At 43.4% G+C, this 12,922-nt stretch overlaps 1 protein-coding gene across 2 annotated transcripts in view; it reads right to left on the bottom strand.

Moving 5' to 3' along the window:
* ARL6 (ARF like GTPase 6) overlaps positions 1-12,922 on the bottom strand; it is a 69,178-nt gene that overhangs the window by 17,959 nt on the left and 38,297 nt on the right. For both annotated transcript variants that reach the window (XM_077294110.1, XM_077294109.1), the window contains exon 6: positions 4,818-4,947. In XM_077294110.1, the coding sequence (XP_077150225.1) occupies positions 4,818-4,947 (130 nt within the window). The remainder of the gene's footprint in view (positions 1-4,817; positions 4,948-12,922) is intronic.

Genomic DNA, 12,922 nt, shown 5'->3' with positions numbered 1-12,922 from the left:
CCAAGTTATGGATGTACATGTGATGGGACATTAGACAACCCCGATGCCTCCAAGTTATGGATGTACATGTGATGGGACATTAGACAACCCCGATGCCTCCAAGTTCTGGATGTACATGTGATGGAGACATTAGATAACCCCGACACCTCCAAGTTATGGATGTACATGTGATGGGACATTAGACAACCCCGATGCCTCCAAGTTATGGATGTACATGTGATGGGACATTAGACAACCCCGACGCCTCCAAGTTCTGGATGTACATGTGATGGAGACATTAGATAACCCCGACACCTCCAAGTTATGGATGTACATGTGATGGGGACATTAGATAACCCCGACACCTCCAAGTTATGGATGTACATGTGATGGGACATTAGATAACCCCGATGCCTCCAAGTTATGGATGTACATGTGATGGGACATTAGACAACCCCGATGCCTCCAAGTTATGGATGTACATGTGATGGGACATTAGACAACCCCGATGCCTCCAAGTTATGGATGTACATGTGATGGGACATTAGACAACCCCGATGCCTCCAAGTTATGGATGTACATGTGATGGGGACATTAGATAACCCCGATGCCTCCAAGTTATGGATGTACATGTGATGGGGACATTAGATAACCCTGACACCTCCAAGTTATGGATGTACATGTGATGGAGACATTAGACAACCCTGACGCCTCCAAGTTATGGATGTACATGTGATGGAGACATTAGATAACCCCGATGCCTCCAAGTTCTGGATGTACATGTGATGGGGACATTAGATAACCCTGACACCTCCAAGTTATGGATGTACATGTGATGGAGACATTAGACAACCCTGACGCCTCCAAGTTATGGATGTACATGTGATGGGACATTAGACAACCCCGACGCCTCCAAGTTCTGGATGTACATGTGATGGAGACATTAGATAACCCCGACACCTCCAAGTTATGGATGTACATGTGATGGGACATTAGACAACCCCGATGCCTCCAAGTTATGGATGTACATGTGATGGGACATTAGACAACCCCGATGCCTCCAAGTTATGGATGTACATGTGATGGGACATTAGACAACCCCGACGCCTCCAAGTTATGGATGTACATGTGATGGGGACATTAGACAACCCCGACGCCTCCAAGTTATGGATGTACATGTGATGGGGACATTAGATAACCCTGACGCCTTCACGTTATTGATGTAACTGAGATGGGGGCATTAGACAACTCCGACACCTCCAAGTTATGGATGCAAATGGGATTGGGACATTAGACAACCCTGACGCCTCCTCGTTATGGATGTAAGTGTGATGGAGACATTAGATAACCCTGACGATAACAGATAAGGCTCAATATTCATGTAGTCTGCTACATTTTAGCAGTGGCACCGCTCGCTCCTGGCACGTTTTCCCCCCGAGCACTGCCCCAGGGTGCAGAGAGTATCTTCAGAATACCCCTGCTGTTTACCAAGCAGGAGCTGGAACATGTTTGGACTGGTGTTTAATGTAGACCCCTTACATAGGAGTTCTGATTATGTCACATAGATTTAGCAGCGGTGAAAATGTCACACTGACATCATCAGCAAAGGATATGATGTCTCCTGAGTGGAAGAATCACCATAGCACTTTGAATACCTTAGCGTCCCCTTGATTTTAAAGAGTTATCGCCTAATCAAAACTTATTGGAAAAACCTATATATAAGTATTGGATTACAAGGATCCCCTCTCCTCGGGAATTGCCGCTGTGTGCCCCTCATTTCTATGGAGCAGTGCTCAAACTACCACTGCGTTCACAATCTGTGGGGGTAAAGGAGAAAGCCTTGTGCTATTGCTGCCAGTCCCGCAGATTCAGTACAAATAGGGGACTGCTGGTCTTGTGCTTGGTCGGGTCCCAGCGATCCAACACTTATCATCTATTCTTGGCCTAATTATAGAAAACCCCCAAAACACCAATCATGAATTAATGCAACATGACGTAGATAGCCATGCAAAACCCATTCACATTTTAAACTTTTGCTCCAGTTTAACCAAACCAGAAGTGTCTAAAGGCCATATACACACGGTTTTATTGTTCTTTTGCTTCTTAAACACAGAGTTAAGCACAATATGAAAACAGTTTCCATTGAAAATAATCTGCCATTTTGCTGCTGCAGTGTCTGTGAGTGACTTATCTAGCTGAGCAATCTGCAAAAATGTTACAAATGTGTAAGAGTTCTTTCACAGTTGTGTCCCATGTCTCTACTCTCATTTACAACACTATCAGCAGGAAGAGGGTTGTACACAGATGCTCACGATGTGGGTAGGGGAGAAAGTATATACAATCTCAGGGAGGGGAGCAAAAACAGACAATAGGCAAGGAGGAAATCACAGTATATAAGTAAATGAAAGATGCTTTTCTGATATATGAGATACTGAAGACAGCAGCACAGTAAGTGGGAAGGTGCATTTAAAGGTTTGGCCACACCAAGGGTGCACTGAGCTCCTGTGCTTGGTTTGTACAGTCATTCTGTGCTGACAGAGTCCCTTAAAGGGTATATTCCCATGGAGCAGGAATGTAAAGCATCTTCTGCTGTGTATAACAGTAAAGGTACAACATGTAAGTGTATGCTTCGGATGCCACTGCAGATTTCACCCTTTGATTTTTGCTTAGTGTAGATTCACTACTGATGTGCACAGACCCCTAAACATAAGACCGTGGTGAAGATGAGAAAGCGGAGCAATGCTCCAGGATAGACATCTGCGGAAAGCACATTTCTACACAATAAAATCCACCTATGTGCATTAAGGAAACATTGCGGTTCATCCATCATTTCCTAAGAAACGTAATTATTTCACTTCCAAAAAACTGTGCCCCGGTGCATCATCATTTATAAGGCACAGGTTGAGCGGACAGACATTGTATTACGCCGTATCTTTCCTCCTGATTACTTCTTTACAGTCTGAACAGCAATAAAAGAGTTTTCACAATCTTCACAAACTTTGTTGGCCAATTCTTTCCTCAGGACACACATTACTCAGGCCATGAAACTCAAGTCCCAAGTCCCAATTACACCGATGATTTATTGAAAATGGACGTTTTGGTTATTAATATCAAATGACAGAACAGTTAACACTTGAAAAGACGGGGCGGCCATAGTGGACCTGCACATTTCAGGCCAATGTGGTAAATCCTAGGTAGTTGGCCCTAATAATAAGCTCTTGTTTCGCAGAAGGACAGTAGGGATCTACAATCAGGAGCTCACAGATGGGTGGACACAACCAAGCCACGGAAGTCTGAAGACCCTGAACGACAGGCGACGGAGCAGGAAGGGTGCTCATGGGGAAACTGGAGCAAAAGTGATTGATACCAAAACCTGGACCCTTGGTGAAGACGGATGGAGGAGGCTCTGTTACTTTCAGCTGTAGATCTGTGGAGATCTTCACATTTGCATACGGACATTCCGGTTTTTTTGGAACAGAAAAATGGAATTCATGTCCTAAACAAATCTGCTGCTTAACTGATACAGACAGAAGTAAAAGGGTCACATTGATTATTATGGATCCATCTGGTTTCTTTTGGAGTCAGTTTTTAGAACGAGACAAAAATGTATGAATAAAATGTTTTAGTTTTTTTTTTTATATCCAAAACCAGACCTATAACAGAACCAAGAGGAACCCCACAATAATCAACGAGGTCTTCTACTTCCGTTTATACCAGTTTTGCAACAGATTTGTTTGGGACATTATTTCTGTTTTTCTAAAAAAAACAACCCAAATAACCGGAATGCCTGAACACAGGTGTGAATGTAGCCCTAGGACTCATGAAGACGCCCATTTTTCACAAATGGCCATTATAGTCTATGGTGGTGTTCAAACCAAAAAAACATCACAGATCAAAATCACTGATACAAATCTGTGGGTCCATTACAATCGCGGACAACACACGGGCGCCATCTGTGCACAGTCCGTTTTTAACATTGGAATGGATGGCAGAGGCTTTACTTTTTTTGGGAACAGATAAGAAAATTTTTGCTGAGCCTTAAGTGCTCATACAGACGAGCGTATAAATTGGATGTGTGCGGTCTGATGTGTAATAGGACAGCGTGCTGATCTACGTTATGGTATCACCATAGGAAAAAAAAATGTTCACCTGAACAGCCCTTTGTCCAACAGAATAGGAGATAAAAAACTAAAATAATAAAAAAATAAAAAATAGCAGCATGCACTACTTTCTTACAAGTCTCGGGAGAGAGATTCGAGTCTATGGGTGCTTTACAAAAAAGAAAAAAAAGATTATCAGAGTTTCATCCGATATTTCCGGAAACATTTCCATTAACCTAGGAAATTGTATTTGATCATATACATTATTTAGTGTAGATGTATGAAAATGGATCTCATACGGACAACACACGGATGTAAAAAAAATGGACAAAAAAATGGAAATAAAATAAAAATAACCATGTTTTTTGGATGAAACTTAACAATCTGTCATTCTCTTGCCTGGGGGGCCTACGTGGCACAGACGCCTGCGGGTGGTGTCAGGGGCTGCGCCGGACCTCCAATAATGCCCGGCAGATTTACGGCTATTCCCCCCACCCCTCTACAGATTTGTGGACCAATATTAGATAGAACATGTAATACATAATAGGCCCAAAAAGGAAACAAATCCCGGGGAGAGCTCTCCAACCACAGTGTGAAGTGTTCCCGTAATGATTTGTGCTCAGCGTTCCTCCGATGTGCAGCCCCGGGACCCCCGTCCCGCGGTTTATAGGCTCTTCTAGCAGACAAACAGCCCTCTCCCGTGCCCACACAAGCGCCTCTCAATAATAGAACCATTACCAGATATGCCATGGCTTGTCCTTGATGTTCTCTAAACACAGCAACTGCGAGACCTTCACCGATGACAGGGAGTCTCGAAGGTCCATTTTGTTAGCGAAAAACAAAATTGGTATCCGTCTGTGCTTAATGTCTGGGGAATGGAGGGAAAAAAAAGCGTTATTTAAAAGGAAATTAGAACCAGGATGCAAGTTGTGTGGACGCGAAGGAGCATCAGAGGCGGCAGCAGATGTGAGGCAGTCATGTCGGCACAGTAAGACCATGTGCGGACTCAGGAGGCTTCATGCAGTCAAAAAACAGTTTCGAGTGGAAACTGCTTATTTAGGGAGTTGCTGAAGGAGTTGTTTTGCTCTCTCAAGCAGTTTTGAAGAGTTTGTGGTATGTACACACTGATTCTATTTGCTTTCTGATGGGTTTTTGGAGCAGAGATTCGCCAAATCCTCTTCCAAATCTCCTCAAAAACATTCAGTTTCTGCTCCAAAAATTCAGCACAAAGACTCAGCCTGTACATACCCTTCCAGTATGAGAACAAAGAGTCTTTCTGCTGAGTATTCAAAGTAGAAACTTTAGAAAGTTTCCACTCAGTTTCTGCTCCAAAATCTCTGCGTGCACATAGCCGTAAATTGATCCTTTTTCCTGACGATAATACCCCTTTTTTTTTTTATATCCTTTTACCCCCTTCAAATACTCTGTGAGTAAGTGCCCTATTACTTATTTTGTGAAAGGATACCTATAGTCTAAGAAGTGCTGTTTTTTCCAGGTGTTTTCTTCCATGTGACAAATGAAGCAACAATTCAGTTTTAAAGGAGTTTCTCCTACAGAAAACAAAAGAAACAAACCCCCCCCCCCCACATACTCCACACACAAAATCAAACCAAGAAGCCACATAAAAAAACTCAGTAACTTCAATGTTTCTAGAGAAATATGAGTATTTACTGAGACAATGTGAAAATCCAGCACATGTCACAGGCGGTATAAAATGGAATAAAAGGTTTTCTTTTCCCAGTTGGCAGCATCAGGATAAAGCTCCAGATCCGGCAAGTCATCACACACACAGGGAATGTCAGCTTCCACAGCGCACAGATCACATGCTGACAGCGGCAGCAGAAAGTGACCGATGCACTAATGAGTAGGAAAAGCCAGGCACATGGGTCATTATTGCTTCTTCATAGCACATTAGTGGAAAGCTGCAGAATCTTAATATAGGTTTATATACTTTTTTACAGAAGATTCGCAATGCAGAACTGAACTTTTACATGCAGAAAGAATGCAAGTGGTAAACATTAGAAGGGCATCAACTACGATAAAAAAAAGAAAGTGTAGCAGCCAGGTCATTAACATCATTCCGAGTCTCTTGCTCCTTTTTGTTGAGCATCATTTGTGACTTTTCTAAGTAAAAGTCTGCACCAAATTTAGCCTAAAAGGTGTGTTCCCATGGAGCGATTCAGTTGCAAAAAGGTTTTGATTTTGTGCACACTTCACCTTTCACAGATGCAGCAAAAATCTGACATGGTGGAGCTGAAATCCACAAGTGTAAGAGGGAATCAGCAGAGGTAGCGGTCCGCCGAATGAACGTGTATGGACATGGGGCAGGTTAGAAATCATACAGGCAGTGCTTGGCTCATTCATTAATCCACAGACTTCGCTATCAGGGATAAATCGGGAAATAAGGCTGCGAGTGGTCAGTGTGCACAAGAAGATGCTAGAGGTTGTACTTTAGAGGGGTAGGGGTACGGAGGGACCTCCTTAGAAATATTCACAAGGTACCGTTTGGCTAAAATATAAATTCAGCAGGATCAAAATATAAATTTTATATAAAGAAAAACTATTTAATCTAGGAGTATAAATGGTCTAGTACCGTACAAAACCATTTGGTAGACAGAGGCTCTTTAACCCTGCGAGCCGACAGATGTCCAGGACTTTTGGTGTCATCTCGCTCCTCAAGCGTCTCACAGCTTTAGACGGGTCACAATGAGTAACGAACATTCGGCAAGATTACAAAGGACCGACACGACACAGTATAAGAGCTGTTGCCTTGGCAATGTGTGCCACGAGCGCCAAGAGTCACCGCGAGCAGGACGCCGACCTGACTCTACAAAACACCCGGCAGGAACATTACCAGCAACTAAAACTGATAAATGATGTCAGTAATGTAAAGTAAGCCAAGATTAAAAACTTTCAAACAAGTTATAAAAAGAAGTGAGGACATTGTACAACAATCCGGATGTGTCACGAGAAGCTGCTATGGCCGCAGTAGGCTCGGTATAGTCGGTGAGGTTACTAAACTTTTTTTTAAGCTGATCTTGGTATTTTAAGGAGGTTTTCCATAATGGACATTTGTCACTCATCCATGTGACGTGCGATCACTCCGAGAGGGGTAGGGGGTCTCGCCTCTGGAACCTCCAAGATCATTATTATTAAAAGTCTAAGGCCCTAACAGTCCCTTGGGCATTGAATGGCACATGTCTGACCACCGCTTCATTTCAGAGCCCCTCTTAACTGTAGGCAGAGATCCCAGGACCCCGGTTCTAATGACTGGTGGGGGTCTTAGCGGTGGGGTACCAGTGATCAGACATTTACCATAGATAAGGGAAAAAATATGCTTTCTTGGGAAAGCCTCCTGAAATTTAATTTCAGAAATGTATAACTTCTATGGCCACCAAAAATGTAAAAAAGTATGAGGAGAACTTCTAAGACTCTTTGGCTTCTCACCTGTCAATTGGACCTGGTGATGAAAACCCACACTTTCCGCTAGATTTGGAGCATGGCTTGCTTTACTTAAAGTCAAGATTCATCCCAATGATATGTAACGAAGCACAACAGCTGTACAGTAAACCCAGAAAACTGAGCTAAGGAACGTAGGCAAAAAAATGTAAAACATTCACAAAAGTTACCATTTTGTTCTATGGAAAAAACAAACAAACCCAAAACCTTGTCCATTTTCTCTTTTCCAATGAAGAACATTGCTCCGGATTTGTATTTCCAATCCAAGATATTAGATGTATTAAATACAAAGCGAGACATCTGCGTTTAATTCTGCACAAATAGAAAAGATCTCCTGCGAGATGAAAATGAAGAATCCTATCTACTTAGCTGGAACTGTATTCTGCTGCTGATTTTCCGCATGTAAATCCACAGCAAATAAAGTTACCAGGAGAAACTCAGAAAAGACAGAACGACACTACAGGGACATTAGTATTAGGCCGTTTTCACACATCGCTGTTATGTTGTCCGAATACAAACCGCTATGCCAGGACGGTGGCAGGTCCTGGACAGCCTCATTGGCATATAAAAGGCTGTTGCGTTTGGGTTAGGAGACCCCCAGGTTGTCCATGCATAGAGGTCCATTATACAGACCAGAAAACACAAGATGTCCAAATCCAGCCTTAAATATTAAATTCAGGTTTTTCATTAAAGTGAACCTAACAGCCGTTACATGATGCCCGATCCACGGGCAGCAAATATGAGACAGTGGCTACACGATTCTAGACATATATGTTTTGACTCCGAAAGGCTGCAGCGTTCAGAAAAAAACATTGGCGCTTTGGAAACTAGTCAGACAGGCGGGTAACCCGGCAGCTTCTCCCCACCTGCTGCCCTGGAGTGACTGATCTGTCCCCGCACGCTAAGATTAGGAGTGACCTGTCACTCAAGGGCAGTGGGTGGGGAGAAGCCACCAGGCACCCGCCTGTCTGACTAGTCCCCAGCGACTATTAAAATATTATAACTTATATGTCTGCAGTTGTGTCTACTGTCTTATACAGGTCCTTCTCAAAAAATTAGCATATAGTGTTAAATTTCATTATTTACCATAATGTAATGATTACAATTAAACTTTCATATATTATAGATTCATTATCCACCAACTGAAATTTGTCAGGTCTTTTATTGTTTTAATACTGATGATTTTGGCATACAACTCCTGATAACCCAAAAGTCAAATGTCTGATGGAGTGGTGTAAAGCAGTCACCACTGGACGTTGGAGCAGGATCACACTTCTCTTTGATAGCGTTACCCTCCTGACTGTACCGTGCCAACTCTAAAGTTTAGTGGAAGAGGGCTTGTTTTTTCAGGGGTTGTCCTTGGCTCTTTTGTTCCAGACATTTTGGACAATTGTAGATTCCAGCTTTGTGGTAACAGTATAGGAAAGGCCTCGCTCTGTTCCAGTCTGACTGTAACCACAGTGCACAATGCAAGGTCTATAAAGACATGGTAGTGCGAGTTTGGTGTGGAAAAAAAATTAGTGGCCATACAGATCCCTAAATTAAACCCCATCCATCACCTTAGGGATGATCGGAGATTGAGAGCCCGGCCCACTCATCCAACATCCGTGTCCAACCTCACAAATTCTGAATGAATGGACAAACATCTCCAAAATCTTGTAGAAATCCTTCGAAAAGTGGCAGCTGTTATAGCTGCAAAGAGGTGACCAACTCCATATTGATACCTATGGATTTAGAATGGTAGGGCACAAAATCTCCTGTCGGTGTAATGTGGAGGTGACGTGATTCCTTGGTCCATATAGTGTACCTTCAAGTGATGAGAAGGTGGCCTCCTCTTCAATGAAATTTTCAGTACGACTCAATTGACTGTTAAAATTTCCACATGGAAATGGATGCATACAAAATATGTCATAGAAAGGGTCGTACCCACTGTAGCAAAGCCAGGTAGGACTGGGTTAAGTCTTAGCACAACTGGTTAGCTTTGAGCAAGAACCAGAAAATGTGTTCACCCTACGTCAGTCTGCTGGATGTTGAGTACAGTGTGTTGAAGATGGAGAGCAACCAGCCAAATGTGATCTGTAACAGGGAGAGAGACAAGCCAAGGTCTCTCTCTGAATGGAGACTGCATGGGTCAGTTAGGAAAGCTGAGCAGTCTGTGTGTTGGAGCTGCAGAGTAACATGTGGAAGTTGAAACCTGTTCAGTGTGAACTGTGCATGCTTCAGTTTTGCGCTAGAACTCAGGCTGAAGGTGATACCGAGACTGGTAGGACCGTACCTCTCCTGTGTGTAAAGTTTGCTCCGGGAGAAAGTACTAATCTGTTCGGGTGAGCCCACCCTACTCGTATATGTGCCTGCTGAATGAACTGGTTAGTTGCCGTTATACCTTTGTGCCCAGAAGTAGCTGTTTTGGTTTTTAATCCCTTGGCGTTTTATGAAAGAAATAAAACTGCATGTCTGGACCAAACCACTTTGCCTGTGTGAACACTACCTAATGCCCACCAGAAAGCGTGAATCCCTACACCACTAAATAGAGGGGGTGTCCACGTACTATTGGCCATTTAGTGTTTATAAATGAACCCCTTCTTTCTATTTGATTATTCCAATATAAAAGGACAGACGGTGAGTAAATCTCAGTGTCAGAGCTGATAGTCTGTGCATTATATAGAGCAAAGAGCACGAGCGGCATAAAGTGTAGAAGTAGAGCGAGCGGATTCACAGCAATTTTCTAAGACCGTGTCAGGCTACTGATGTCATATAAAAAGTCTGCAATAAAAGATACTTCGGAGATATGAACTGAGACAAATTGGGGACAGCATAGAACAGACACAAACAGAAGGGGAAAAAACAACAAAATTAAGCTTGAGGATGGGAAATATCAGCTCTTTGATTTTGCTGCCAGGGAAGATGAGGGTCTTAGATCGAGATTTTAACATCAAAGCGGCTGACAGAAACAATTTACTTGATGTTTCAAGTTTTCATCCACCGATGACCATTAGGAGGGTGACCTGCAGTCACCGCTCCCGGCGAGGGAGGACACGGGGCACCGATGCAGGAATGAAATGGAGGGAAAAATGAGAACGACAGAGAGGATGGAATTAAAGAAGTCCTGACATGACACTATACAAAATAATGGGGTTTGATAGACAGCAACGTCGTAGATAATAATCATCCAAAACATGGGGGGATGGAGGGGGTAGAGTATGCGGAGCTGCTTGTTTCTGCATACTAAACTCCCCACCGGTGGTAAAGGCACAGCATGGACTTATTGGCTAATCGGCTGCCATTTGGATAGAAATCAAACGCCCATAGTTGTATGCTCTGCTGACAACAGATAGGGTAACAAAGGAGCTAAATAAGCCATGACACTAATGTCAGCAATGAGCGTTTTCTACATGGAGCAGGTCTGTGAGCAACACAGCAAGCACATATTCACATCTGTATAACGCCATGTCCCCAGTATAATGGATTCACAATGTGGAAGAGTAAAGTGGATTTACCTTAAAGGGGTTATCTCATTTTGGAAAAATCATCCTAGAGTTGCAGTCATTTTTTTTTTTTTTTTTTTTAAAGAACTTTACTCATTCTCCCCAGGTCCAGCATGGAGTCTACACTGCCGCTCCTGGAACCTGCTATTGTCTGCAGCGCTGACTTCATTTTGACAGCAATGCAGCCAATCGGCTGGTGCCCTCATCCTCGGCAGGGCCGCTGAGCTCAGTTATAGGCTGCAGCGATGGTCACGTGGCAATAGCACTGCAGACAATAATAAACATCGGGAGCAGCGCCAGACCAGGGGAGGGCGAGTAAAGAACTTTGTTTTTTTTAAACAAATTTCAGCTGGCAGACAGGAGTTTTCCAAAACCAGAAGACTCCTTTAAAATCATGTAACTCAATTCGTGTGAATTCATGAAATTGAAGATTTGGGGCAAACAGAGAAAAACATAGCTAAAATTTTTTTTAAACTTTGGAGACTATTACCGTAACCTCTTCTCACTGATTGACGGCGCTGCAGACAATGTGATTTCAGAAACGCAGACACCAGGAAGCAGCGGTGGACCCAGGGAGGAGGAGTAAAGCAGAGGGTTTTTATATTATATTATAATATATATACACTCACCGGCCACTTTATTAGGTACACCATGCTAGTAACGGGTTGGACCCCTTTTGCCTTCAGAACTGCCTCAATTCTTCGTGGCATAGATTCAACAAGGTGCTGGAAGCATTCCTCAGAGATTTTGGTCCATATTGACATGATGGCATCACACAGTTGCCGCAGATTTGTCGGCTGCACATCCCAAAGATGCTCCATACAAGGCAGGATGGATCCATGCTTTCATGTTGTTTACGCCAAATTCTGTCCCTACCATCCGAATCATCAGACCAAGCAACGTTTTTCCAATCTTCTACTGTCCAATTTCGATGAGCTTGTACAAATTGTAGCCTCAGTTTCCTGTTCTTAGCTGAAAGGAGTGGTACCCGGTGTGGTCTTCTGCTGCTGTAGCCCATCTGCCTCAAAGTTCGACGCACTGTGCGTTCAGAGATGCTCTTAGGCCTACCTTGGTTGTAACGGGTGGCGATTTGAGTCACTGTTGCCTTTCTATCAGCTTGAACCAGTCTGCCCATTCTCCTCTGACCTCTGGCATCAACAAGGCATTTCCGCCCACAGAACTGCCGCTCACTGGATTTTTTTTCTTTTTCGGACCATTCTCTGTAAACCCTAGAGATGGTTGTGCGTGAAAATCCCAGTAGATCAGCAGTTTCTGAAATACTCAGACCAGCCCTTCTGGCACCAACAACCATGCCACGTTCAAAGGCACTCAAATCACCTTTCTTCCCCATACTGATGCTCGGTTTGAACTGCAGGAGATTGTCTTGACCATGTCTACATGCCTAAATGCACTGAGTTGCCGCCATGTGATTGGCTGATTAGAAATTAAGTGTTAACAAGAAGTTGGACAGGTGTACCTAATAAAGTGGCCGGTGAGTGTATGTGTAAAATGTGTACTGGAGGGGGAGCAGCACATCACGTTTTAGTGCAGTGGAAAACTTTAACTGGACCATTAACGTAGAAGCCAGAGTAATGCGGATCTCTACGATGAGCCAACCTGCATCATAAAACATCTGGAAGAGGAAACTAAATTCTTTCCAGATCACAGGCGCCAATTTTAGCCAAGAAAACGCCATGGAAGCAAATGATTTCTTTTGGCTTCTGCATTTAAAGGGCTCCCACTGTTCCATAAACGCAGTCCAACAGGATGCAATTGATCAATATGTCCGGTGCCAATTTAGCCGCCCAGAAGCAGTCACATTGCTTGATGTAACAAACACACATGCTATAGAAATATACGACGCCATCACGCTCCTGTTGGAGACACGCGGTCAGTCTG

The sequence above is a fragment of the Ranitomeya variabilis genome, chromosome 3 (assembly GCF_051348905.1).
Source record: "Ranitomeya variabilis isolate aRanVar5 chromosome 3, aRanVar5.hap1, whole genome shotgun sequence".
Classification (NCBI taxonomy): domain Eukaryota; kingdom Metazoa; phylum Chordata; class Amphibia; order Anura; family Dendrobatidae; genus Ranitomeya; species Ranitomeya variabilis.
This window is presented reverse-complemented; position numbering and strand designations above follow the sequence as displayed.